Source organism: Lissotriton vulgaris, chromosome 1_1, assembly GCF_964263255.1.
Source record: "Lissotriton vulgaris chromosome 1_1, aLisVul1.2, whole genome shotgun sequence".
NCBI lineage: Eukaryota > Metazoa > Chordata > Amphibia > Caudata > Salamandridae > Lissotriton > Lissotriton vulgaris.
In genome coordinates this window covers 1,515,054,853-1,515,082,808 of record NC_141685.1, presented here as the reverse complement: position 1 = coordinate 1,515,082,808, position 27,956 = coordinate 1,515,054,853, and the positions used below count along the sequence as shown (strand labels likewise).

Sequence of the window (27,956 nt, the reverse complement as noted above, 5' to 3'; positions counted from 1 at the left end):
GCTATCCTAAGCTATGTGGCGAGCAGTGGTAAGGAGCACTGCTCGCCACTTATCGTTATTTTTACGAATGCCCGGACGAAGTTCAATAATTGAATGAAATGCGTTGGGTGATGCTTTGCATGGATTGTTTGGAATAAAGATAATATATTTTTTTTCAACGAAGACGCTCATCAAGCTTCCTTATTGACATTTGACTCGCCTAGTAGTGCACAGCTCCAGTTTTTCAAAATGCTCTTTCATTGTTCTCTGTTTTGGCATCAGCATTGACGTGTAATACGTTTATCGATCTTCGCTGCACTTTTTTTGCAAGTTGAGAATTCGCATCCTCCAAGTCCATCTGTGTGCTGGGACTCGTCTTTAAGTGCATTGATTCCCTTGGCTTGAAGAAGACCTTTTTTTAACGCGTTCTTCATTTTGTCTGACATTATGCTTATCAGTCTCACCATTTCAATATGGCAGCTACAATGGGGTAAAAAGGTACCATATCCTGCTGTATCAGAGGCAGTTGGCTCATCACACCAGCTTTTCATTGCTAGAACCTTACTCAAGGCCACAGAGATTGGTGTCAGATTGGCAGCACTCCAAGGGTCTGATGTCAGCCTATTCTTAGTGTTGTGTGAGTTCCACTTCCTTCATCCCAGCCCCTATATGCATCTACTTGTACAAATGCTGATTACTGAGGGTCTGGGTCTCTCCATGAGTCATCACAATCTCTCTTAGGTTCCAGTCGTTTGCCTCTGCAGGCAAGCCTGTATATGTTGGTTGTGTTCCATCACCACTGCTTGTGAAACCGGTCGATCAGGCTTGTACAATCAGCTTTATTGTCCTTCGCTAGTCTCTTAGCTGACTAGAGCGCTTGAGAGGGCAGAGGTGGGTGGGGCAGTATTACCAGATGCTGTTTCTAAGCCCATGTTCATGTCTCTAATAGCAGCAGCCGCCATAACATGATATGACCATAGTTGCATTCTTTGCCATTAGTTCCATTCTTGACTGATGATTCTTTAAGGGCTGTCCATTTTTGTTTTGGGTTGCATCACACTGGGTGAAGAGAAAGAGCTGGTACTGGGAGACCTAGCTGAAAGTGACCATATTTTACCCTGACTGGCACATCCCCTGAATGTGGATATTGGGGATTTAGGCAACATGGCAAAACTCTCTTCATCCCTGAATGCTGAGGAAAAATTCTAAACATTGCAGCACATATATAAAACAATCTTACTTACTATCACTCAAAGGGCATTAGCAGTAGCACCACTTCAGCTGGCAGAAGAGTAAGGATGTGTGTCATCCTCTGGTTACTTTGTAAGAACGCTACCGTTTTCTTTGAGACACTGGAGAACAATTTGCATATGTCTATAACGGCTCCAGCAGGGACGGAGGTACATGGCTGTTATTGCTTGAGTGTATGGTGAATAACTGTACCCTTGATCTTTTAACACTCACTGTAGAATAATGCCCTCCATTAGTGTACTGTTTTATGAGGGTATGGAAACCATTCTGCCCTTTCAGTCTATCTGCTTAATAATGTGACCATATACATGACCCCAATATCCACGTGATACAGGATTCATCTAGATACGTGAGTTTTAAAGTCCTTTCTTCTAACTTTGTTGCTTATATGAAATACACATTTAGCCGCAAAGTGTAATAAGAACCTTCATGTTTTATAATATGAAAACGAATTTTTCTGGAATTAACGAAAAATACCAGTTACCCATATGCTTTTACTGTTATACATGACACCCAATTTGTGTCTAGATAGAATGCTTTGTATTCCCTCACTCCATTCTGGACCAGTGTAAGTGGCCAAATATTGTTTTCAAAGAATGGTCGGGAAAAACTGTATTTGAAAACAAAAACTAAGATGTAATGTATCCAACAGCATTCCACGTGCCAGTCCTTTAAAAACTTAATCTTGTGCAACCTCCTGTTTTTTTTTTGCTGTTCAGCAGATAAGTACAATGTTGTTGACATTTTTGGTTTTCCTTGCTCCGAAATATCAGACCAAATTATGTGAGGTAAGTCCATGATTTGATGGTGTTGTACTAAATTTATTCTGTACCTGCTAATAACTCTCCCTGAGGCTGAGTTATGTCACTGAGAAGATACAAGTTTCTGCACCTTTCATAACTTAAGACAATCACTAGTAACCAGTACCCCATGATAAGTCAAAGTGCAGTACCATTTATACTTCTATCTTCATGTTTGAGGGAACATTTTACCAGTACCTTCTCCAGTACTTGAAGTCTGATTCAAACGCCATCAGAAGGCCTGGCTGTGGATGACTAGCTAGAGGTCATAAACACGCTGACAAGGGTGAGGCCATCAATAATGACAGATAGGAGGGATTCTTATACCAGATGTCCTCTTCATAAGCCTTTCTCAAACTGAGCATCATGACCAAGAGGCTCTGCAAACTTCTAAATGAGAAAGTATGGGGCTGGGTCTGAAATTGAGGGTCAGGAGATGGACAGGTAAGAGGTACATCTGCTCATGTTGGCTCCTCTGCAAACTAGAAATTCCAAGAAAAGGGTTGTCTATTCAGACTCCCCAGGATCTACCATATCAATTGGCAAATATCCTGAAATGGGTTAAGGGTCCAAGTATTCGTGCAAAATAATGGGGGTGGGTGAGCGAAGGTGGCAAAATGGACCTAGAGGCTCTGGCTGACTAGACTCAGATGGAGATTTGTCTGCTGGTAGTACTAATCGCACTATATTTACTGAATATCAGTGAGTCATCCTACTGAGTACTAATACAAATGGCACCCCTTGAAGACAGGTCTGGTATCCTGGGGCTACTGTTTTCATGAGAGAGGGATTACGTTTGTATGTATTTACATGGCTATCGATATAACATCAGTCATCAGTCTGTTAGATACCTCACACAGGCTTTTTGCAGCACTGGTTGATGCAGGTGCTACTTCTCTGCATGGGTGTACCATGCATGGTGGCAGAGGTACTGATGGTAAGGCAAATATTGACCTAGCCTGTCCTTCTAAGATGCTTGGGGAGGTTGGATGGCTTTGATGTGCACAGCTAATACCGGATGACCCTTGGCCACTGCTAATGGTGTAGGGATTTCAGCTGAAATGTTTTGGGACACCAGTAGAAACAAAACCACAAATTCCTCTTCAGCAGATAGTTGTTGCGGCCCTGCTTGCAAGGGCTACAATGGATGTTTATCTGGATGACCTATTTTTTCAGATCCCAGGTTAAATAGTCTGATGAAATATGTCAGCTCAGCTGCTGATTTCTTACTGCAATACCGGAGTTTTGTGTGTCTTTCGGGAGGAACTGGGAGCAGAAGAGTCTCGGGACGACAATGCTGACGCTATCCTGTTAACACAGGTACACAACAGTGCTGGTCCTTTTAATTTCCCTCGCGAGGAGGAGCTGAACGGCGTGACGTCCACATCAGAGAGCCTATCCCAGGTCTCTCAGCCCTTGAAACCGGAAGCGGGAGAACCGAGCGACGGACGGCTGAAGACGAAGGAAGACACAGAGGAAGAGGGGAAGACGCCGTGCCTAGACTCGAGCAGGAGGAGACGAGCATGAAGAGTCCTCGTCGGGAAACTGGTCCTGGAGAAGGCGTCACAGGAGTTAGACAACGAGCAACGACCCGCCACACTCCAGGAGGAGGGTGGCTGACCCAGGTACGTCAGCGTGTCCTGAATATGGTCGTACCACGGGGGCGGGGGGCACGCAAAATAGGGGGAGAACACCTGTTTTTGGCTCTGGGCTCTGCACCTCTTTATAGAAAAACATTGAAAGCTCCCTCACTGACCCCCGCCTTAAACCACCACAATCCTACGTCAACCCCTGACGAAAGTTTGCTTTTCTTTGTCTTTCTTTTATTTTGTGTTTCGACTTGGACGCCTTGAACTCCTGTCTCGGACCCTGTAAGAAAAAGGCCAAAAACAAGCCCAGGAACTGGAGAAGGAAAGGAAGAGTCCCAAACACTGAATACCTTTTTTTTTTTTTTAAACCTGACATTTGAATAAATCCTCGCAGCAAATCTTCTGTGTGTTGCATGTCATTAGAGGGGTTCAGTTCCCCTATCTTACAAATTTGGTGGAGAATGCGGGCATAACCCCATCTGAAACAAGATAGAACAGGTAATAGCCCAAATGAGAGAGGCCCAAAATAAATTAGAATGGGCCATGGAGAAAAACGCTAATCAAGGCAAAATGGATCGGGCCATTTTTTCAGCAGCCATTCAAAAACAGGCAGGGAAGGGCTCCTACTTTACCTGGAACAGTGATACCCTTGCAAAAGTACGTCCCTGGTTATGACCTTGTCTCTTTCTTTTTAAATTTTGAAAGGGCTGCAAGAGCTAGCGCCTGGCCCGCAGATAGCGCCTTTTTATCTAGCCCCCCTTCTTACCGGTGAAGCCCAGGCGGGATGGAACCGCTGTCTATGGACACGTGAAACAGTTTATACTGGATAGACTCGGGGTCGATGAGGAAGCTCACCGTCTTTGCTTCAGACAGAGAGCAGGGCACCAGGGGACACACCAAAACCTCTTCTTTGTAAACAAAAAGATGCTGAAGATCGCTGGCTGAAACCCTTGGACTCCTCCTGGGAGGAAATAATGGAAAAAATTTACCTCTATCAGTTTTTGGAGGCGTTGCCATAAAGGACTCAGAGGTGGCTACGACAGCACGCAGGCCTTACCCTGAACCAAGCAATTGAAATGGCCACCTCTTATACAAGGGCTCAGAATAGGGGACCTCAGAGAGAGCGAGAGACAGCACAAACCCTCCCCAATAGGAAAAACCGAGAGGAAAACAGCCAGGCCATTACTAGATTCATCAAAAATACATTCAGGAAGAGTAGACACTGCCTCCTCAGTTGGTCCTCAGTGTTTTGAATGTGGGCACTGGGGCCACATAGCTAAATTTTGTATAAAGAAGAAAAAACAGAAGAAGAACCTATGGACGTCAGTTATCTACCCCATCCTATACTATATGCACAAGAGACCGGGCCGGTATACTATTGAGTTTAAGCTTCAATTACTCTCCTATAACTGCCCTATTGGACTCTGGGTGTAAGCATTCGGTTGTACGTTCTGAGCTTGTTCCCCCTTCTTATTTTATACTAGGAAAATGTTATTATAAAATGTGTGCATGAGGACATTAAAGATTAAGAATTAAGAATCCGCAAGGGGAAACCATTGTAACCAAAGTCGGAGTCTTGCCACACCTTCCAGAGCCACTTATCCTAGGCATAGATAACCCTTGGTTCCCTAGGCTGTTGTACAAAAACCTAGAAAATAAGCCTCAGAATAATCTGTTGACCTCTGAACCATGGGCCATAGACTCCCACTTTAGAACAGCCCAACTTAATGATAGCACCCTCGCCCCTGCCTGGCAAAGTGCTAGGAATAGTCAGTCATCCACTGAAAGAGTTTACCCTTGTTTTGTCAAAAAAATGGCCTTCTATATCGTGTAGGCAAGGAGGGAGAGGAACCTCAATTATTGGTACCCACACCGTTTAGGGACCAAGTTCTTTTTTTGCGCACGCCCACCTCCTGGCACGGCATTGTGGAGCCGAACCGACATCAGAATCTTTACTCCGAATTTTTTTGGGGCCAGGAGTCCATGCTCAAGTACGGAAGTACTGCCAAGAGTGTTCCGTCTGTCAAAAAAAGAATCCATATATTCCTCCACAGGCCCCTCTACACCCTCTTCCTATCATAGGTAAACCTTTTGATCGTGTGGGAATGGATCTGATAGGACCTCTCCCCAAATCCACTGGAGGTCATCAATATGTCCTTGTACTCGTCGATTATGCCACTAGATATCCCGAAGCTTTTCCTTTACGCTCGGCCAATACCACCACCATAGCCCAGAGGCTTCTAGAGGTTTTTTCCCGGATGGGGTTTCCCCGAGACATAATAACAGATCAAGGAACCCCCTTTGTCTCAAGACTAATGAAACAAGTATGCCAACAACTAAATATCCAACACATAAAGACCTCTGTGTATCACCCTCAGACAGTTGGTCTTGTAGAACGATATAACGAAAATCTCAAGCTGACTCTCAAGAAGCTCCTTGTGGGCGATGGAAAGAATTGGGATCAGCTTCTTCCTTTAGCGTTATTTGTTATCAGAAGTCAAGTTCAGAAGAGCCTAGGGATATCTCTGTTCGAAATACTCTTTGGCAGAAAACCCCACACCCTCCTAGAAATCACAAAAAAGATAGTGCCCAGGAAGCCCAGTCCTTACTAGACTATGCCAACCAAGTAAAGGCTAGGCTTCATAAACTGAGAACCCTAGCCCATGAAACACAAACAATCCTATGATAAAGGCAAACCTCTAAGAGAATTAAAAGTAGGGGAGTGGGCTCTAGTATTACTTCCTTCCTCCACCCACAAGCTAAAAAAGGAATGGCAAGGTCCTTTCCCTGTTAAACACCGGGTTGGGAAAACCACCTACATATCACAACTCACAGCATCTAAAACGCAGATGTACCACATTAATTTGTTTTTAAAATTGGCTAGGTCCCCCTCCTAAAAACTCCCACTTGATATCTGTGGTAGACAACCCTTCAGACACAGTACATTGTACAATAACCAATGACTAGCTCGCCCAAGATAACAAAAATTAACCACCCTCCTAAAATCTTGTCGGACGCGTTCTCCGATCAACCTGGAAGAACACATTTAACTATGCACTCAAATCCAACACAAGAAGGCACAATAGTAAAACAGAAACCCTCTTGTGTCCCAGAAGCCCGACGGCTGGCTCTTCAGAGGGAGGTTAAACAGATGCTTGAAACAGGAATAATTGTCCCCTCCCACAGTAATTGGTGCTCGCCGATTGTTTCAGTACCGAAACCTGATGGCAGCATCCGATTCTACATTGACTTTAGAGCCGTAAACCGTATTTCCAAACAAGACGCTTATCCCCTCCCCAGGGTCGATGAACTGATAGAACGTCTTGGTGAGGCACAGTACATATCCACCATCGACCTCACCAAGGGCTATTGGCAAATCCCCCTGGATCCTAAAGATCAAGAGAAAACAGCTTTTTCAACGCCGGATGGTCTTTCATTTCACTGTCCTACCCTTCGGTTTGCATGGCGCGCCTGCTAGCTTCCAGAGGTTAATGGACACTCTTCTTGTTCGACATCTAGAATATTTGTCGGCCTACCTAGACGATCTAGTGGTGGACAGTAAAACCTGGGATGATCACCTGAAACACCTAGAGGCCATACTTACGGAATTAAAAGGTGCAGGATTGCATATCAATGCAAAGAAATCCCGTTTTGCATTTCAGAAAGTTAAATATCCTGGGTATCTATTAGGAAAAGACCTGATTGAACCTCAGACTGAAAAAGTTAGAGCCATCCAAGAAACCCCATTTCCGACTACCAAATGTGATCTCGGGGCCTTTTTTGGACTAGTGGGGTATTATAGGCGTTTTATTCCCTAATTCGCTGACATCGCAGCTCCACTTACCGACCTACTAAAGAAAACCGCTACATCTTCACAGATCCGGTCCCCCTCTGCTATTGAACAACAGGCCTTCTCTAGACTCAAGACCGTCCTGACCACCTCTCCTGTCTTAGAAACACCGGACTACAGTAAGCCCTTTACTCTCCAAACAGATGCCTCTGGGCTGGGTATAGGTGCTGTGTTGTCCCAACTTGATAATGAGGGCCAGGAACGACCGATCTTGTACATCAGTAGGAGGCTTTTTCTTAGGGAACAAGTTTATCCAACTATTGAAAAGGAATGGTTGGCAATAAAGTGGAGCGTTGAAAAACTGAGATATTACTTAGAAGGCCGGCCCTTTGTACTATATACTGATCATGCCCACTTGACCTGGCTACACCGCAATAAAGGTTGTAACGACCGGGTGCTCCGTTGGTTTTTGTCTCTGCAGCCATTCCAATTTGAGGTTCGTCACCGTAAGGGCACCGAACAGGATAGCGCTGACTTCTTGTGTCGTTTTCCTATTTCCCCCGATTGGGGAAATCTTGGGAGGGAGGTGTGTCGGGAAGAACTGGGAGCAGAGGAGTCTCGGGACGACAATGCTGACGCTATCCTGTTAACACAGGTACACAACGGCGCTGGTCCCTTTAATTTCCCTCGCGAGGAGGAGCTGAACGGCGTGAAGTTTGCATCAGAGAGCCTATCTCAGGACTCTCAGCCCTTGAAACCGGAAGCGGGAGAGTAGAGCGACAGACGGATGAAGACTAAGGACGACACAGAGGAAGAGGGGAAGACGCTGTGCCTAGACTCGAGCCGGAGGAGACTCCCTAGCGAGGAGACAAGCACCAAGAGTCCTCATCGCTGGAGTTAGACAACGCGCGACGACCTGCCACACTCCAGGAGGAGGGTGGCTGACCCAGGTGCGTCAGCGTGTCCTGAATATGGTCGTATCCCATGGAGGGCACCCAAAATAGGAGGAGGACACTGATTTCTGGCTCTGGGCTCCACACCTCTTTATAGAAAAACGGTGAAAGCTCCCTCACTTACCCCCTCCTTAAAGCACCACAATCAGATGTCAACCCCTGACGAAAGTTTCTTTTTCTTTGTCTTTCTTTTATTTTGTGTTTCTACTTGGACGCCTTGAACTCCTGTCTCGGACCCCGTAAGAAAAAGGCCAAAAACAAGCCCAGGAACTGGAGAAGGAAACAAAGAGTCCCAAAGACTGAATACCTTTTTTTCTGATAGATACATCTGCCGTGTGGATTCCTCACCTTGTGAATATCCCCCTTGCGTCAGCAACGTTCGGAAATTGTCTTCGTAGCACGCCGTCGTGGGCGACGTCACAGGAGCACGGCATCGCGCGCGACTCCGTCTGACGTCACCGACCCCATATCAGGCCCACGCCGGCGTGATGACGTCAGTTCCCTTTTTGCCGCGTCTCCGACGCTAACGGTTTTCGGGATCTTCAGCGATACCTAGTATCTTTCTGCTTGATAATTGTCACTGTTTCTCTCTTACGACTTTGTTCTTCTCCGGAGATGTCGTCGAGGAAAACAGGCTTTAAACCATGTAGGTCTTGTGCCCGCATGATGTCCATCACTGACCCACATAAGGATTGTTTGTGGTGTCTTGGTTCGAGTCACGACGTCAAGAACTGCGAATCCTGTTTTAAAATGAATCCAAAGGCGCTTCGAGAGCGTGAAGCTAAATTACTTTTGGCGAAAGTGAAACAGGATTCTGGACGACATTCGAGATCGACGTCACGAAGATCGAAGTCGAAGCAAAGGTCTCGGTCGAAGTCAGGATCGGCGTTGAGATCCAGAGCGGGTTCGAGGTCTGGAGAGGAGTCGAGATCTAAAGCGAAGTCGAAGTCCAGAGAAAGATCTAGGTCTAGATCTAAGTCGGCTTCCGGTCATGCTTCGAGCTCCTCGAGGAGAAAACATAAGAGGAGGAAGCACAGTTCGAAACATCATTCGGAGAAGGAATCCTCTGACTCGAAGAAAAGGTCTCACAAACATCGTAAAGACTGTCTCTCCTTCGCCTGCTTTGTCAAGAGAAGGTTCTCCGACTCCGGAGCCGGACCCGGAGCCGGTATCCTCGGAGCATGAAGAAGAAGAAGAGGTGACTCCACAAGAACCGGCTTCAGCGGAGACTCCTGTGAACCCAGAAGGTCAGGGTGAGGATGTGTCAGGGCGGCCTCCATTGCAACATCCGGTAGGTCCGTACCCTTCCTTTCCTGGTCCTGGACAGGATCCCTCGCATTTTCTCAATGCGATGTTTGGAGTATATTCTAGGGCAATGTACCCCACTGGAGCGTCTGGTGGCCCCATGGGTCCATTATCGTACAATCTGGGTATTCCTCAGTCGTACGCCCCAGCTCCATTTATGCCTTTTATGCCGGCGCCTCTTTCACCATGGCTCGGTACGGCTCCACCGAGGTCTTCGACTCCGCATGCGGCTTCGCCGACTCCGGATCGACCTCGCAGTCGAGATCGAGGTACCGCACCTGTTCATGACTCTCGTCCTCCTGCTCCGGCTCCTCGATCGAAGTCGGAACCGGCTCCGTCGGAGTCGTTACCGGATCCGTCGACTTCGATTCGTTTGGAGTGGTCGAGGCGAAGAGCACAGCGTCTTCTCGAACAAAAGGATGATGAAAGCTCTGATGTGGAAGAAGGCGAGCTTCCTGATCATGATGATGATTTCGATGAGCTTCGGGATGCTAGTGGTCTGGAACTCTCTCCCGAGTGGGGTCTGCCTTCGACTTCTGATGCACCATCAAGGGACGTGGCACCCTATCATGTAGTTATTAGGAAGGCTGCTGACCTTCTTAGCTTAAAGCTGCCCACAGTGGAGTACAAGCCCAACATCCTCACTGAGGTCTTGCATTCTCCCTCTTCGATTGTGGAGCCTACTCTACCATTTACTGATGCCTTGACGGAGCCAATTAAGGAGATTTGGAAGAGGCCGTTGTCTGCTCCTGCAGTTTCAAGGGTTATTGCAAGGCGCTATAGGGTGGCTCCTGATGACCCTGCTTTTCTTTCTACGCATCCGTCTCCGGAAAGTCTTGTGGTTCAGGCGGCTTGCTCTAATAGGGCTGCAGGCTCTTTCCCTCAAGTGGCAGCTGACAAAGAGTCTAAGAAAATAGATCAGTCTGCAAAGAAGACTTTCTCTTCTGGGAGCATGGCTCTTAAGTCTTCAAATGCTACTTGCCTTTTAGGTAGATATGTGCACGCGCTGATGGACTCAGTGAAGCAATTGTCATCAAAACTTCCTGAGGAGGATAAGAAAAACTTTAATGAAGTGGTCTCTGACACTCAGGCTGCGGCCCGCATGGTCATTCAAAGCGGCATGGACACTGTAGATCAGGGGTCTCCAACCTTTTCTATAGCGAGAGCTACTTCTGATCCGTGAAAATCAGCGTGAGCTACTAAAGGCCGAGTAATGTGCAGATTATTTCCAAAGTCCCCCAAATACCCAGCTTCACTAACTAGGGATAAAGAGATACTTATTTAGTGCCTGCAATGCACAATATGAAACCAGAGAGCTTATATTAGTCCCAGCTTTCCTCTTCAACACATTGTGTGCGCCTGACCTCTGCAGTAACCAGCGAAGACTACAATCATAAGAAACCATACAGACCTGCAGTGCTGTTCACAGCTGCCAGCATACTAAATACCATAAACTTCACATCTGCCTCTCACACCTCCTCATCCACCAAACTCCTATGTTTCATAACTCTGTAACTGCACCTCGGTGGTCATCAAGCACAACATAGAAACACTTACCACATAGAATCACAAAATAAAAATAACACCTTTCTAACCACACAGGCTACCTACATGGATTATGTAGGTAGGTGCTTCAGTGCCCTACATAAGGGTAGTAAGCACATGACGATATAAATGCTGCAATACAATCATTTTATTACATAATGCCTCAATTTTCTAAATTCTCACATGACGGGACCTTGAAATGCCTGAGTTCAGGGTGTGCGCTGTACAAACATGCCCCCTGCCAGAGTATGCATTTGCTCCATGTAATAATAACTTATGCCACAAGTATGGTGCACATGAATTGCCACTTCGTTATTATTATTAATATAGCATTGTCATCATGGATGGTGGGAGTCCATCATTTCATGTTCAAAAGCTTTTACTTCTAATAATGCCTCTCAAAGTAGTGATATGATCGGATGTTCACGGGAAATCCTCCTGCATGAAGGAGAAATAAACGCAGTGATTTTTAAAAAGACTCCATCATATTTTGTATGACTTTTGTGTCACTATTTGCATTATTTGCAAATCTTTGCTCGTTGAAGGTATGGGCCACAGATCCTTCACTTGGCCCATGCTCAGCTCTCCATGTTATTTATTGACCCCATTTACAACAGAAAAATATGGCCTCTGCAGGAGTGAGCTACTTTTTTAAAATGGGATCAATTTAAAGTGAAGTCTCAAGCCTTTTATGTTCATTGTGTCATAAAATTAACACTTCATTTATTTATTTCCCTTTGTCATTAAATTAAGGCACCATTTTACATGGAGTTTTTTTTTTAAATAAAGTACCTCTTGGACTTGTAAGTCCTTCATGAGCACAAACTGGAGTCAGGAACCTAATTTTACATTTCTCCCTTAATTTCATTAAAATTTAGTGAATAAACACGTAAAATGATTGGCCTGGTTCCGGTTTGTGGCCAGTAATAATGTGCAAGGTACATTATTTCTATAAAAATAAAAGATGCCTGTCAAATGGTGCTTAATTGTAATGATTAACTTAAAACAGTGTTTCAAATGGATTTAAAATAAACAATAAACAAATTGTATCATATAATCCCACCTCATGTTTTTTTTAGGCATACAAGATTCCTGAGCATTGGAAACGGCTCGTGTTTCAGATGCCAGAAAAAAGCAATGCACACACGCATTTGGAAAAAAAAGTTTCTCGTTCCTAATGTGGGAAGTGCTGCAGCGCCTGTGCTGCTTTATGTAGTGACCATTGTACCTGCAAGGCTCCCGTTCCCGCCTCCAAGTCAGGCAGGGTCAAAGCACGATGCAGGCAGCATAAGGCAGGTCTCGTGGGCAGGCTGACACTGCTCAAGCTGGGCGTACGTCAGCCACTTCTCCCTCCCCCATATAGGCTCCATTAGCCAGCAGGTTTCTATGACGGCGGACACATATAAGGGGGCTGTAAAAGCCCAAAATACAAAGCATTGCACACGCATTCGAATAAAAGTGATCTTGTCCACAAACCTGATGCAGGTCCAGTTGTCCCTAATGTGAGCAGTGCTGCAGCGCCTGTGCTGCTTTATGTAGAGACAATTGTGCCTGCAAGGCTCCCGTTCCGGCCTCCAAGTCATGCAAGGTCAAAGCACGATGCAGGCACCTTAAGGCAGGCCTCGTGGTTCTAGTAGGCAGATAGGCTCTATTAGCCAGCAGGAGCAGCAGGTTTCCTTGACGGAGGAAAAAATGAAGGGCTGAAAGAGCCTAAAAATAAACATAACGACGACGATAGGATACTAAATTGAAAGTCATGTCCCGAGCTACTGACAGGGTGCCAGCGAGCTACCAGTAGCTCGCGATCGACTGGTTGGAGACCCCGGCTGTAGATTCTGTTGCTAGAATTATGGGCTCTTCCATTGCGACCAGGAGAGCCGCATGGTTAAAGTCATCTGATTTCTCAGCGGATGTGCAGTCTACATTGCTGGACTTACCCTTTGAAGGAACTGGCCTTTTTGGTAAGAAGGCTGATGTGGCCTTGGAAAGGTTTAAGGACAGCCGTGCCACAGCAAGATCTTTGGGTCTGCAGATGAGAGGGTCGACGACTAGAAAATTCAAGGGATTTGGAAAATCTTCTTTTCGTCCCTTCAAGCAGGGCCAACAACTACTACAACAGCAGCAGCAGCAGAACCCTCTATATAGGTCCTATAGAGGTAGACAGAGGGGTCGTGGACGTGGACGTCAAGTCTCCTCTTCCTCCACTTCCTCCAACAATGCCCAACCCCCACCCGCCTCAGCAAAGCAGCCCTAGATCCTCCATTCTGGATCATGTAGGGCCAGTAGGGGGTCGGCTTACTCACTTTCTACGAGATTGGGAATCGGTTACATCAGATCTTTGGGTTCTCAATCTCGTAGAGAATGGGTATGCACTTCCTTTTCAGGAGTTCCCTCCCAATTACCCTCCTTGCCAAGGTTATTGTTCGGAGGACCACCTGCTTCTCCTGCAGGAGGAAGTCCTTGCACTGTTTCGAAAGGGTGCAATAGAGGTGGTTCCAGAGCAGGAAAGGGGTCAAGGGTGCTACTCCCGGTATTTCTTGATTCCCAAGAAGGATGGCAGGCTCCGGCCAATCCTGGATCTCAGGATTTTGAACCTCTATCTCAAACAGGAGAAGTTCAAAATGCTCACCCTTGCTCGGGTTCTTCTGGCGCTGATGGAAGAAGACTGGATGGTGTCGATCGACTTGCAGGATGCGTATTTTCACATCCCAATCCTGAAGTCGCACAGGAAGTATCTCCGTTTTACGGTGGGGTCGCAGCACTACCAGTTTGCGGTCCTCCCGTTTGGACTTACTACTGCGCCTCGAGTTTTCACCAAGGTGATGGCAGTGGTGGCTGCGCATCTCAGAAGGTCAGGGATTCCTGTATTCCCTTATCTAGACGACTGGCTGATCAAAGCAGAGTCGCCGGAGATGGTGCTCCATCATCTGCAGGAGACAACTCAGTTGTTACACAGGTTGGGTTTTTCGATAAACGTACCCAAGTCTCACCTGCTGCCCTCCCAGCGCAACCTGTTCATAGGTGCGGTACTGGACACTTCTGTATGTCGTGCATTCCCTCCACCTCAAAGGATTCACGACATTCAGGAAATGATTCCTTTATTCTACAATGGAGCGGTTGTTCCAGTCCTGAAGGTCCTTCGCCTGCTCGGTCTGATGGCTTCTTGCATTCTGTTGGTCAGTCATGCACGCTGGCACATGAGGGCGCTCCAGTGGTGCCTCCGCAGGCAGTGGTATCAGCACGACGGAGATCTCAGGGAGTCAGTGAAGATCTCCAGGGAAGCTGCAGCGGATCTGTCTTGGTGGGGCGTGGAAGGCAATCTGTCGCAAGGAAAGCCTTTTCAACTGCCTCCATCAGTGGCCACAGTGATAACGGATGCATCCACTCTCGGGTGGGGTGCTCATCTGGGAGACCTGGAGGTCAAAGGTCTTTGGTCTCCGGAAGAAAGGTTGTTTCACATCAACCTTCTGGAATTGAGGGCGAAACGTTTGGCGCTCAAGGCCTTCCTCCCTTCCCTTCGCGGTCGTTCGGTTCAGGTCCTAACGGACAACACGACTGCGATGTGGTACATCAACAAGCAGGGGGGAGTGGGGTCGCAGTGTCTCTGCAGAGAGGCTCTGCGTCTCTGGTCCTGGGTTCAGGACCATCAGATTTGTCTGGTGGCAAATCATCTGGCCGGAGTTCTGAACGTGCGTGCAGACAGTCTCAGTCGGCAGTTCTCTGCCGACCACGAGTGGAGGCTTCACCCGGAGTTTGTTCACGACATCTTTCAGATGTGGGGGACTCCTCGAGTGGATCTATTTGCCACTCGCGAGAATGCTCACTGCCTTTCATTCTGCAGTCTCCAGTATCCGATGCAAGGAGCATTGGGGGACGCGTTTCAGTTGGGTTGGGGAGATCAACTCCTTTACGCGTTTCCTCCCATACCTTTGATTCCTCGGGTTCTGAGGAAGATTCGTCAAGACCGGGCCCAAGTCATATTGGTTGCTCCGGATTGGCCAAGAAGGGTGTGGTATTCGGACCTACTCCGCCTCTCCTCTCACCCGCCGCTCCGTCTCCCTCACAGGGCAGACCTCCTCTCTCAGATGGAGGGGCAGGTTCTACACCCCCACCTCCAGACATTACACCTTCATGCCTGGAGATTGAACGGGGCAACTTTAGTTCCTTTTCTCTCCCTCACGAGGTGGTGGATGTCATTCTCTCTGCCAGGCGTGACACCACTAAGTCCATTTACTCCTATAGGTGGTCAAAATTTGTTTCTTGGTGCAGGGAGAGGGATATTGACCCTTTGAAGGCTCATTTGTCTAATATTTTACAATTTGCCCTTTATCTGGCACAGCAAGGCTTGGCTGTGGCCACGGTCAAGGGTTATCTTTCGGCCTTATCGGCGTTTCTTTGTTTGCCGGATCAGCCTTCTCTCTTTAAATCTCCGGTGGTTTTGAGATTCTTGAGGGGTCTCGTGAATATGTTTCCTCCTACCCCTTTTATTGTTCCTCATTGGGATTTCAATCTTGTGCTGACCTTTTTAATGGGTTCTCCCTTCGAACCCTTGCACAGGTGTCCATTGAGGCTTCTCTCTTTTAAAACTATCTTCCTCGTTGCAATCACCTCGGCAAGGAGGGTAAGTGAGCTTCAAGCTCTAAGTTCCAAACCCCCATTCCTGACTATTCATGCTGAAAGGATGGTTCTTAGGACCAGGGCTGCTTTTCTGCCTAAGGTGGTGACTCCTTTCCATCTTGGGCAGTCCATTACCCTTCCTACCTTCTATCCTCCCCCTCACCCGTCTAAGGAGGAAGAGAGACTGCATCGCCTGGACCCTAAGAGGGCGGTGTCTTTCTATCTGGACAGGACTAAGGACTTCCGGATGGACGACCAGCTGTTTGTTGGCTTTGCTGGCTGCAAGAAGGGCAGAGCGGTGCACAAGCGCACTCTTTCCAGATGGATAATCCTGTGCATCAAGATCTGTTACTCCCTTGCGGGTAAGGACCCTCCTGAGGGTATTAGAGCTCATTCAACTAGAGCAAAGTCTGCAACATCTGCTTTGTCTAGGGGTGTACCTGTTGAGGATATTTGCAGGGCCGCGACTTGGGCCTCCCTCCACACTTTCGCGAAGCATTACTGCTTGGATACCGAGGTGAGGAGGGATGGCCACTTCGCGCACTCTGTCCTCCAAGACTTCCTGGTGTAGCAGAGTGGACACCCTCCTCCGGGAGTGGGGACTGCTGTGGGAATCTATTCACAAGGTGAGGAATCCACACGGCAGATGTATCTATCAGAAGAACAAGTTACTTACCTTCGGTAACGCTTTTTCTGGTAGATACTATATCTGCCTGTGGATTCCTCACTGACCCACCCGCCTCCCCGTTGTCCACTCTGCTATACCTGGTCTTTCTGTATATATGGTTTATACAATTGTATTGATTTAGTTCTATTTGTACTGTGTACATTGTATATTTGCATGTTTGCTATCGTTGGTCCGTCCGTGTGCCTCGAAGGCACGGAAAAAAGGGCGGAACTGACGTCATCACGCCGGCGTGGGCCTGATATGGGGTCGGTGACGTCAGACGGAGTCGCGCGCGATGCCGTGCTCCTGTGACGTCGCCCACGACGGCGTGCTACGAAGAATTTCCAAACGTTGCTGACGCAAGGGGGATATTCACAAGGTGAGGAATCCACAGGCAGATATAGTATCTACCAGAAAAAGCGTTACCGAAGGTAAGTAACTTGTTTGTTTTGACTTTTTTTTTTAACCTGACATTTGAATAAATACTCGCAGCAAATCTTCTGTGTATTGCATGTCATTAGAGAGGGGATCTGAACCCATCTTATAGTGCCCTACTTTATTACCCCCTCCCCCCCCCCCCCCCCCCCCCCCAACAATATTGGGAATATAATATTATTGCGTAATGAAAGTTGCTCAGCGTACCATCCGCAATCCTTACTATCTTTCCATGGCCACAAGACTTAAATGCTCCTCTAAGAATATAACAATACTTTCAAATGGTGGCATTCAGCCTCCAAGTCTCTCTTTCAGATCAGGTGCGTTTCGTACTTACTTGCTGGTGCATATGGATTCCTGAAATGGCTACTGCGTAGCTGAAATGTCTTTAGATTTGTTTTTGACTCTAAAGTTAGTAGGTCCAGCTGATGAGCCCTGAGCCCAGCGCAGGGAAATCCCCACTGAGGCAAATTTTCTGTGGAAGAGGGGTCTCTCTTGATCAACTACCTGGCGCTCTTGGTTGCATCGTTTTTGATCACATGCTTGACCATGGGTGGGATAGAATCAGCGGTCGGCATATTAACCACCTAAGTGGAACTAAGTTTCAGAGTCTAACCGAGATAGCATTACATTTTTGATAAGACTGCCTCAAATTCCAGATTCCCATTCAGTCAATCTCTTCCGGGTCTGACTAATGTGAGGGGATTTTGTAATGTGGGGTTTGTTTAATATCATAGCAATTGGAGGTAGGTGGTATCCACAGGGTAGTTAAGAGTAGTAGGTAAATGGAGCCATGCACAACTAATCTTTCTTACCACATTGTCAACACTGCACTTTGCAGGAGACCTGATCGAAAGTACTGTAGGACCTTCCTACCCAATGTCTCTACTGCTTCCCCTTGTAATGAGTTTAGAGTATTGGCACAGGTACAAAGACTGATCACACATCTAAGGAAGACATAAGTGGCATTTTCTGCGGATATTCTGATTTGATAGTTTTTCTGGGGTCATTAACTTTCACTCATCCATCCATTCATTCATCAAGCATCAGTGGATGGAAGCTTCAGAGCATATGGCTATCCTCGTTTGGGAGTCTTGAGCACTTGTCTCAATAAAATAATATACATTTTTTCAGCTACATGGTATGGCCGGTGTTTGGGAAGGGGTCTACATCCTGCTTCGGGAGATTTAGTGCAGACTTTAAGTTGGCTAGATATTTTATATTGTATCGGTACACTTGAAAATTCTGTTTGGCTATTTTGTAGAGCAGAATTGTGATTGATTGAACTCTGGATATATTCAACAGACCAAGTACTCCATAAAGGGTTTAATTTTACCTTGCAAGCACAACAGTTTATCTGGCCTTCCCATTAGATCCAAACTTTGGTGTATTAGTCTCAATTGTTACTAGATAAGACTAAAGGAGTTGACATTATAATTAGTCCTTAGTCCTGCAGTTTACCTAGTTCTATGGAGCCCTGCCAGTGACCTCTCACAGTGATCTGTCCTAGTCCATATTAGTATGTGTGTTGTGTCTGAAGCTTGTGTTGGTATGTCTCTTTCCCGAGTTCCTGCAACAAGAGGTACATTGGTATTTGGGTTTTTTAGAAAAATATGTTGAAGGTGTCCAATTGCACTGGGAGGTTTGTGTTCACAGAATTCTATTTCGAACTGTCTGACGATGGGCCCTTGTGGTGTGTATGCTTTGAACTATCATATTTCGAAGCCTTGTATCTTGACTAGGAATACTGACTTTCCCTCTTTAATATAAGAATGTTAAGTTCTGTTTAAGGCATGAAGGCAAGTATAATCTCGCATGATGGATATAAAATATAACCAGATAGCTTGAAGAAAATAGCATTATTCATTGCTTAGAAGCTACTTGCATGTTTTATAAGTCATAAGTTGCTCTTCTTGTTTAATTCAGCCAACGCTCTGATGTATCTCTGTTAATGAGTGAGCATTGGTTATTCTTTGCATGATTGACTATTTGTTGTTATTTTGGACGAGCTATAGCAGCATTGCACACCAAAAAAGGCAGAAGAGCTTGGGTAGAACACGGCTAATAGCTCTAGCATCTGGGTTATCATGGCCTGTTACTCATAGCTTTTATGTTGGACTACATGGAAAATGTGTATTTGCAGATTTGCTTTTTTAAGTAACTTAATATTTTGTTTCCTCCTGAAAAAGGTTTGGCTCTTTTGAAATTTTTAAACCAACAGATGAACTGACAGGGCGAACGGGCCCCAGTGTTAATCAAAATGATATTCGAGTGAAAATGCTTGACTATGTGATTGGCACCTTCTATCCAGAAATACAGAAAACTTACCCCAGCGACACAGTTAAAAGGAATGCTGCCTTTTTTCGAGAGGTAAGACTCTAATTTCATCCAAGATAAATGTATTAAGTCTTTTTAGGATAACATTGATAACATTGAACTGTTTGAAAAGACTAAAGTACTTTTCCAGAAAAAAGTACTCTCCTTCTTGAGAAGGTCTTGGTCTTAAAATAAAACGTAAACAAAGCTTATTTTTATGAAATTGGTGTGGATATCCTTTTTGAGTCGTGTATCCCTTATTGGTCAAGATGTGTACATTAAATGTCTTACAGTCCTCTGTGTTAGGCCTAAGGCTGCTTGTCCACACTACCACTAATAGTGCGCTTTGGGTGTACGTAGAGCCCTCTATACTTCTGGGGGAATTTCTGGACTCTGTGCACGGTATAACCACCTAGTTTTATACCCTATACAGATTCAGCTTCTTACAGGGAGTATTGTGTTAGGGCCGGCATTGGGCACCGACTTCTACAAAAGCTGTTGTGAGCTATATGCATCAGGTTGCTGGATCTCGGAGTGCTCTCTCTTGTGGCGGGAAGGCCCCTAGAATTACGCCTGATTGGTGGTGGAAGATCCTAGTTTTTCCAGTAGTCTTCCCACTAGCCAGTGGCAGGCCACTGTACTTGCACTGCTATGAAATAATGTTACTAGTTAGGGGTCCAAGGCCCCCTTTCTTGAATGCAAGCTGCAGCTTTTATAGTGCAATTCAGCCCCCCCCCCCCCCAATGTAGCGTGTAGAACATGAAACGTACTTCGGGGTTTGTGCACTGGATTATTGTGAAAGAAATATAGCAAGTGTGGGAGCATCATCATTTTAGACGGTGATACTCTACCTTGGACAGTGAGTGGGAGTGTGCTCCAGAACGTTATTTGGGGACAGAGGGAGGTGATGGCCCAAGTAAGGTTGCCATCGATGAGGTCTTGTGTGGTATGATAAATGCGAATGCCTGAATACCGGAATGTGCATGGCTCCCAGCGTACACGGTGCAAGTCCACAATCAAGTTATGTGGCGGCCGTCCGGGTGAATCAGGAACAGACACAATTTAGCCCAGCTCCCTCCCAAGCCCGATGCGGCTTGGAACTCCATCAGAATGTTCCTGACCTTCAATATACCATTTTGAATGTCATGGACGTAGATTAGTACATCGTCCACGTATGGGGAGACAATATGTCTTTTCACCTATCGGTATGTCCCACGTCTGGCCTTGTTGTTTGAGCCGCTGCACCAGCGCCTCCATCGTTAAGGCAAAGAGGAGCAGGGACAAATGGCAACCCTGGGACTTTCTTCTACACACCTTTATTGGGTAAGAAATACATTGCCCAATCTTCACCCGGGCAGTTGGCTCTGTATAGAAGAGTTTGAGACGTTGATGCTTACTAGTGATCCCCATGGATGTTCGTGTCGTGAACATAAAACTCCAGTCTACGGTATTGAATGCATTGCCCAGGTCTAAAACTATACATGCCGCGTTGGGCTAGTGGGCAGGGGCCAGCTCCATCACTCTATGGAATCTGCATATATTGAGAGTGGTGGATCTACTGGATATGAAACCATTGTGATCCTAGTGGATCAGATGGTAAAGGCATTCAAGGAGCCATAGCAAAATGAACATTTTGTAGTCTGTCCCTAGCGTAGACCATGGGTTGTATGACGTCATCTCTAGTGGATCCCTGTCGGGCTTTGGGAGCATCACTCTTATCGCTCATTTAAGAAATAAACTGCTCACTGTACTTCATTTATACCATTCACATCTCGCATGTAGCTACTAATATATGCTCCTCTTGCATCAAACATCCTTCACATCAGTCATCATTTGTCACAGATTTCTCCTCATATGCATTGCTGATCTCAGTCCGAACGTTTACATCACTAGATAGTTCATGCTGCTCCCATATTCCTCCTCTTTACATAAGCCCCTCCAACGTTCACACCACACAGAGCTACACTACTTGCACCAGTCAATGAATGTACCACTCATGTATCAACATTTTTTTGTATCACTCAGGACGCATATTTCACTCGCTACTTTTTCAGCATACACATTACTAATACTACTCACTTGATCCCAATATGACTCTTCACTCCGCATACCATTATCCTGCATGCTGTCACAACGCGGTTGTAACAACGACCGCGTTGTGACAACACATACCATTACTCCGCAAGTCGTTACGACGACTTGTGGGGGTGAGCTGGATGTTGGAATAGTAAAATTTACTATTCCAACTCCAGTCTGTGCAGAATTTAGGGAAGGTGTTGGATTTTAAATCCAGCACATTCTCCCCCCGCTGCATGACATGCGGAGTAATTTTATGCATTGTGACCACATGGGGGGTCATGGATGCCGGGTGAAGGTGCTTTAGCACTTGATCCACTACTTGCATATTGAATCTCCATTACATTACTCACACAACTTATTTCACTTCTGATGTGGACAGCACTCACTTGACTTAAAATGCTAACATCACTAATGTCTTCCATGGCACACCATGTTAAAGTCGCTTCATTCACTGCTTTCACTCCAAACATTCTTAGCATGGTACATTTATCACCACTAAGACCAGTCCTGCATTTGTGATGAGTAGACAAAGCTGTTTACTTAAGCCTGCCAAGAAAGGGCCTATTTTAAGATCTTCCTATATCTGTGTCAGGCCTGTCCGAAGTTTCTATCTTGCTTAGGTCAATTGTTTCAGGCTAGGCCCTACTGGGTGTGCTTTGTTAATGGCAAAAGATAAGAATATCTGATTTTTAAATATTAAAATAAGCACTTGCAGAGCCAATACGTCTCCTATTTTGGCTTTGCTAATGCAGTCCTTTTGATCTAAACTAGTGCTTTTTCATGTATACGTGAATGTTATATTCAGCACTGTTTTCTGGAACATTGACTATCAAGGAAGATGACTGTTTCAAAGCAAATATTGGTGTAATGTAATGTAATGTAAATTGATACTTGTATAGCGCACTACTCACCCGCAAGGGTCTCAAGGCGCTTGTACGAATACCGCTGGGGAACCCATCCTGGCTTTCCCTGTGAGGCGTCCACTCCTGGGCACCCCAAGGTGGAGGCCAGGCATCCTTAGCGTTGTGGGGGCCGTTGTGGAGATTAAGCAAGCTATTGCCCAGAGTTGCAGAGTGGGACTCCATGATTGGAATAGGCACCGAGGCGAGATTTATCAGGTCCGTGGAATTTTGAGCCCAAGACCCGCCGAGGCGGGGAATTGAAACCTGGTCCCGGGCTAGACCTCTGCATCAGGGTCTACCGCTCTAACCATTGAGCCACACTTGACATCAACTTGTTTAAATTAATATATATATGTTGAGATAAGGCGGTAGTGAGGTTATTAACCTCATGCTGGGCGGTGTGCACGGACATTGCTGACCCCCTGCAAGGAATCCTGATCTTTGGGGCTGAAGCGGTCAACGGACCCAAGGAGGCGCTTTTGTTGGGACTCGCAAGCAGGACCACTTGGCGTTAATTTCACCCCTGCACCTTCTACCGGGATCCACAAACAAAGGATTCTGAGTCCTGTAGTTCACCACAACAAACGTGAACTAACAGGGGAGAGCGGATAACCAGGGGGCGGAGTGGGTTGTACCAGCAACAAAAACGAGGCAGGACTTACCAAGAGCATGCTGCATACCTCCTGGACACTTAATTGCTGAGGAAGGCTAAAGATATGCTGAAATGCATTTGCCGCTAAACACCAATAAAGTGCTTCCAAAGATGTTCCCCTCTGCGTGGCCGCTCCTCTCTCGCAAGGAGGAGTTTGGTGCATACAATGTCGCGTCAGCCAGAGACGCAAAACGGAGGCCCCGCTTCTCAAGTTAGGTCGGACGTCACTGGCTCTGCTGTGGCAGTTTTGTTTGGAAACCAAGGTACTGGTTGGTCTGGGCCCGCCGCGGACATCCGGAAGAGATAAGGCCGTAGTGAGGTTATTAACCTCATGCTTGGCGGTGTGCATGGCCACTGCTGCGCCCGCTGCAAGGAATCCTGATCTTTGGGGCTGAAGCGGTCAGGGGACCCGAGGAGGCGCTTTTGTTGGGACTCACAAGCAGGAAAATATGGTTTTAAAATGCACGCATCACTCCTTGCACCCCCGCACAACCACTTGGCATTGATGTTACCCTGCACCTTCTACCGGGATCCACAAACAAAGGATTCTGGGTCCTGTAGTTCACCACAATAAAAGTGAACTAACACGGGTGCGCGGATAACCAGGGGTGGAGTGGATTGTACCAGCAACAAAAAGAAGGCAGGACTTACCAAGAGCTTGCTGTATACCTCCTGGACACTTAGGTGCTGAGGAAGGCTAAAGATATGCTGAAATGCATTTGCTTCTAAACACCAATAAAGTGCTTCCAAAGATGTTCCGCTCTGTGTGGCCTCTGCTCTATCGCAAGATGGAGTTTGGTGCATACAATGTCGCCGTCCGCCAGAGACACGAAACAGAGGCCCCCGCTTCACAAGTTAACCTGGACGCTACTGGCTCTGCTGTGGCAGTTTTGTTTGGAAACCAAGGTACTGGTTGGTCTGGGCCCGCCGCGGACATCCGGAAGAGATAAGGCGGTAGTGAGGTTATTAACCTCATGCTGGGCGGTGTGCACAGCCACTGCTGCCCATGCTGAAAGGAATCCTGATCTTTGGGGCTGAAGCGGTCAGGGGACCCAAGGAGGCGCTTTTGTTGGGACTCACAAGCAGGAAAATATGGTTTAAAAATGCACGCATCACTCCCTGCACCCCCGCACAACCACTTGGCGTTAATTTCAACTCCTTCACCTTCTACTGTGATCCTCAAATAAAGGAATCTTGGTCCTGTAGTTCACCACAACAAACGTGAACTAACACAGGTGAGCAGATAACCAGGGCGGAGCGGGTTGTATCAGCAACAAAAAGGAGGCAGGACTTACCAAGAGCTTGCTGCATACCTCCTGGACACTTAGGCGCTGAGGAAGGCTAAAGATATGCCGAAATGCATTTGCTGCTAAACACAAAGTGCTTCCAAATATTTTCCCCTCTGTGTGGCCTCTGCTCTCTCGCAAGAAGGAGTTTTGTGTGTGTGTGTATATGTATATGTATATGTATATGTATATATGTGTGTATATATATATATGAAGAAGAACTCTTCAGTTTCGCAATCCCTTTCCCATAGGGCACAAACAAACAGCACGGACCACGAAAGTGCAAATCCTTCAATTTTATTCCTTTTGCAGTTTACTCCATAGTACAACTAGATGGGGCAGCCATTACGCGTTTCATCCCAAACGTGGGACTTGATCACATGACGCCAACCACCTATCATAGTCACTTAAATACTGACAGCACTTTTTTTAGGTATTTTTTCCCTTTTTTTCCCTCTGGTTTAAGACCCACACCTCTTAAAGTGACACCACCATGCATTGAATTCCCTGCTGCTATATATCAACCTATCTTTTACAAAAACATTCTTTAACAATCTTAAAAACATGATTTTTAAACTCAATGAAAGCATAATGAACCAAAGGGCTGTGGTCGTCCAAGCATAAATACCATAATACTTTTCTGTTTTACACAGATTTGTGTTGAGTCCACAATCAATCAACCTGTACAAAAATAAATACATATACTTTACAATCTTAAATGAATAAATATAAATAAGTTACAGATCAATATAATAACCATATAAATGATAAAATCACTGTAGAAAATCTAAATAAATAATTTTTCTACATTGCTGATTGTGGAAGAATATTGGTTACCTCCTGCTTTCATCCTATCAATTATTATGAAGTAAAGGTTCAGTGGGAATCCTTTCAATGCATATCAGTGTACATAACTAATACATCTACTAATTTAAAAACATCCAACAAAAGTGCAAATGTGCAAATTACAACTTTCTAAGTGGTTAAAAGGAGAGAAATATATATATATATATATATATATATATATATATATATATATATAACCTACTGGCGGTCGCCAGTAGGTATATATAGTTAGGATTTTTTCTCTATGGAACTTTTGAAAATTCTATGTCTAATAACTTTGGCGTTTGTGGACGGAATCTGCAGAAATTTTCAGGAAAATGGCACATTTTGTTTCTGAGCAGCCCCTGAACATTTGGGGGGGTTTCGTCAAGGGGGGGCCGAGAAAAAAGGGGGGTCCCAAAACGCGTTTTTCCCATTCATTTTTCCATAGGGTGTTTGGCCTCACTTTTAGCTCGAACGGCTGAATGGATTTACACGAAACTTGGCAAAATTGTAGGGACTGTTAGCCCAATGTGCCTTTGCTGGGTCTCAATATATGTGCTCCAGTGGATTTCGAGAAATTAACGTTTAAAAAAACAGATATATCTGTGACAGCGTCCCGGATAGCGCTCCAGATCGCGTACTTTTCGCGTAACGGAGCTTTGCGAAGCTGATTGGCTCTCCGGTGTCTGTCAACATTCTAAACAGTCCGGTGCGGCCGCCATCTTGTCTCTCGGTAGGATCGAGAGACAAGAGGAGGAGAAAAACGAAGGGGGAATTTAATGAAAGGGGGCAAGGTAGACCCCTCTTGACCCCCTAGGAATGATGTTAGGGTTATTAAAGGGTCCCGTGGTGCAAATAAAAAAAATGTAATTTTTCGCAGTAGAAGCGCTTCCCGGTCCGCGAACCGGGCCGCAAACTGGTAGCGAAACGGGAATTCGCCATTTTGTGTTTCGATTTAATTAAATTACAAGATGGAGGAAAAACAATGTGAGAAATGGGTATAAGGGGGTACGGGAGACGTATCCTGACCCCCTATGTTTTCGGAGGGCGGTTGAGGAGGCTCATATATGTTGATACTAGTCTTCCAGCGGCTGCGTGTGAGCGTTTTTTTTTTTTTTTTGCTGCGTGACGTCTGTTAACGTTCGATTCGAAGGAAATCAGGAAGTGTTGACCGCCATTTTTCAGTGCGAGTAAATATATTGTTAAAAATAATTGTTATAAATAATCCGTATTGATAAACATTGTCTGCGCCATCTTGCTTTTTTAACAATGCCACACTTTTGTCGTGTACGGCAGCCATTTTAGATGCCTTGACCAGACCCACTCTCTGCACGCCGCCGATCCTCAGAATGGCTCCCCACCTTCGCAAGCATCTCCCCCATGCACTGGTCACCCACGCTCTCTCTCTCATGCATGGGCCATAAACCTCCTCCCATATGCGCTGCTCTTCCCTGAGAATCACACCCCGTGCTGAGGAAAATTCAGCCCAGATTACAACCGATGCCCAGGCTGCTGGCACAAGACGCCACTTAGTTCCCATCTTGAACGGTTACCAAATAAAGAGACGGGCGCTGGAAGCAGGAACACAAGAACAGAGTTTTATTTCTCATGAGGAGAGCCTGTCATTTCAAAACATACATACATACACACAAACTCGGGCGGGGGGAGACAGTACATGTATTATATACAAAAATCCAAGACAAAACATAGAACAGTTGCTGGCCAAAAAGATCTCTTCCTGCATGCTGCGCATCCTTAGCATCCTACTTAATTCATCTGGGGGCTGAGCTCTTTTTACCTTTTTCTTCTCTCTTATCGTCGGCTGCCTTCGCTGGTGGCTTTGGTTGCAAATACTTACACCTTTGCCAATTGGTCGGGAACTAACCAGGTTGGGCTAATACTGAGGGGGGATCTTCGAATCATTTTTAGCGAATGGGTTTCCAGGCTGAGGCAACGGTAGGTGTCAGTCGGGAGAACAATGGGGCAGCTTTGAGTTTCATGTCTATGAGGGTGCGAGAAGGAGGTGGTAAATCTTAAATATTGGCAACATTCCTAGTCCTCCAGACGGAGGGTATTTGGGTAAACCTCACCTCGGAATATTCCTTAAACTTTCCCTATTTAGTTAAACGTAGGAATTTATTCATTGGTGCACGTCATTTTTGGTTGTATTATTCGGGGTGCCAAGCGAAGTCCTATTTTGTCATCCTGTAATAACCCGTCAAGTTTCTGCTTCAGGCTGCCCTCCCAAGCGCTGGGTTCAGAGAGAGACAGTCATTGTTTGCTCGTCGTGTATAGGCACCATATTCAAACCCTTTTTCTTATCCCATCGGCCGTTAAGTCACCATTTTCCGTACTTTAATCGACGTTCCGAAGTGACCTGCAGAAAAGAGGGAAAAAGAAGGGGCGGGGGCAGCGTTTAAAACACATCAGCGCGCATAAACCTGAAAAGGCTTTTACTTACTACATACTCGGCCTATCTCCACGGGATGCAGTCCCTACCATCTCGGCGTTTAAGCCCAGGGGGGACCGGTAATGTGGGAGAGATAATTATCGGAGGCCTGTGGATAGCATAGGTCGCCCAAGTGTGGCATTACGGATCGTGTGCAGGGGAGGGTCAAAACAAAGGGCAGTCGGTGTAAAGTGGGGGCGAGCTCGTGCTCTCCTTTGAGGAAGAGAGATAACCTACAGTGGTACGGGGTCGTTTTCGTTCATACTAGGGGGGCCAGGTGACATTCCTTCGGGGTGGCTTAGGGGCATTTAAAACAACTTCCCTGATACAGGTAGCATATAAAGTAGAGGCTAAATACCAGGATCTTTATCGATTGCTTTATGCTGTACAAAAATGAAAAACACATAAAACAAACCTGGACCATTCATATTTGCAATGTTTCTGCGTACTATACTTTTTAACCCTTAACTAATCGAGCTGCTTCATTTCACCTGTTTTATTTTTTTTTTATTT

At 46.0% G+C, this 27,956-nt stretch overlaps 1 protein-coding gene across 1 annotated transcript in view; it reads left to right on the top strand.

Moving 5' to 3' along the window:
- SELENOO (selenoprotein O) overlaps positions 1-27,956 on the top strand; it is a 197,901-nt gene that overhangs the window by 53,372 nt on the left and 116,573 nt on the right. The window contains exon 3 of the mRNA XM_086967438.1: positions 19,121-19,301. Within this exon, the coding sequence (XP_086823564.1) occupies positions 19,121-19,301 (181 nt within the window). The remainder of the gene's footprint in view (positions 1-19,120; positions 19,302-27,956) is intronic.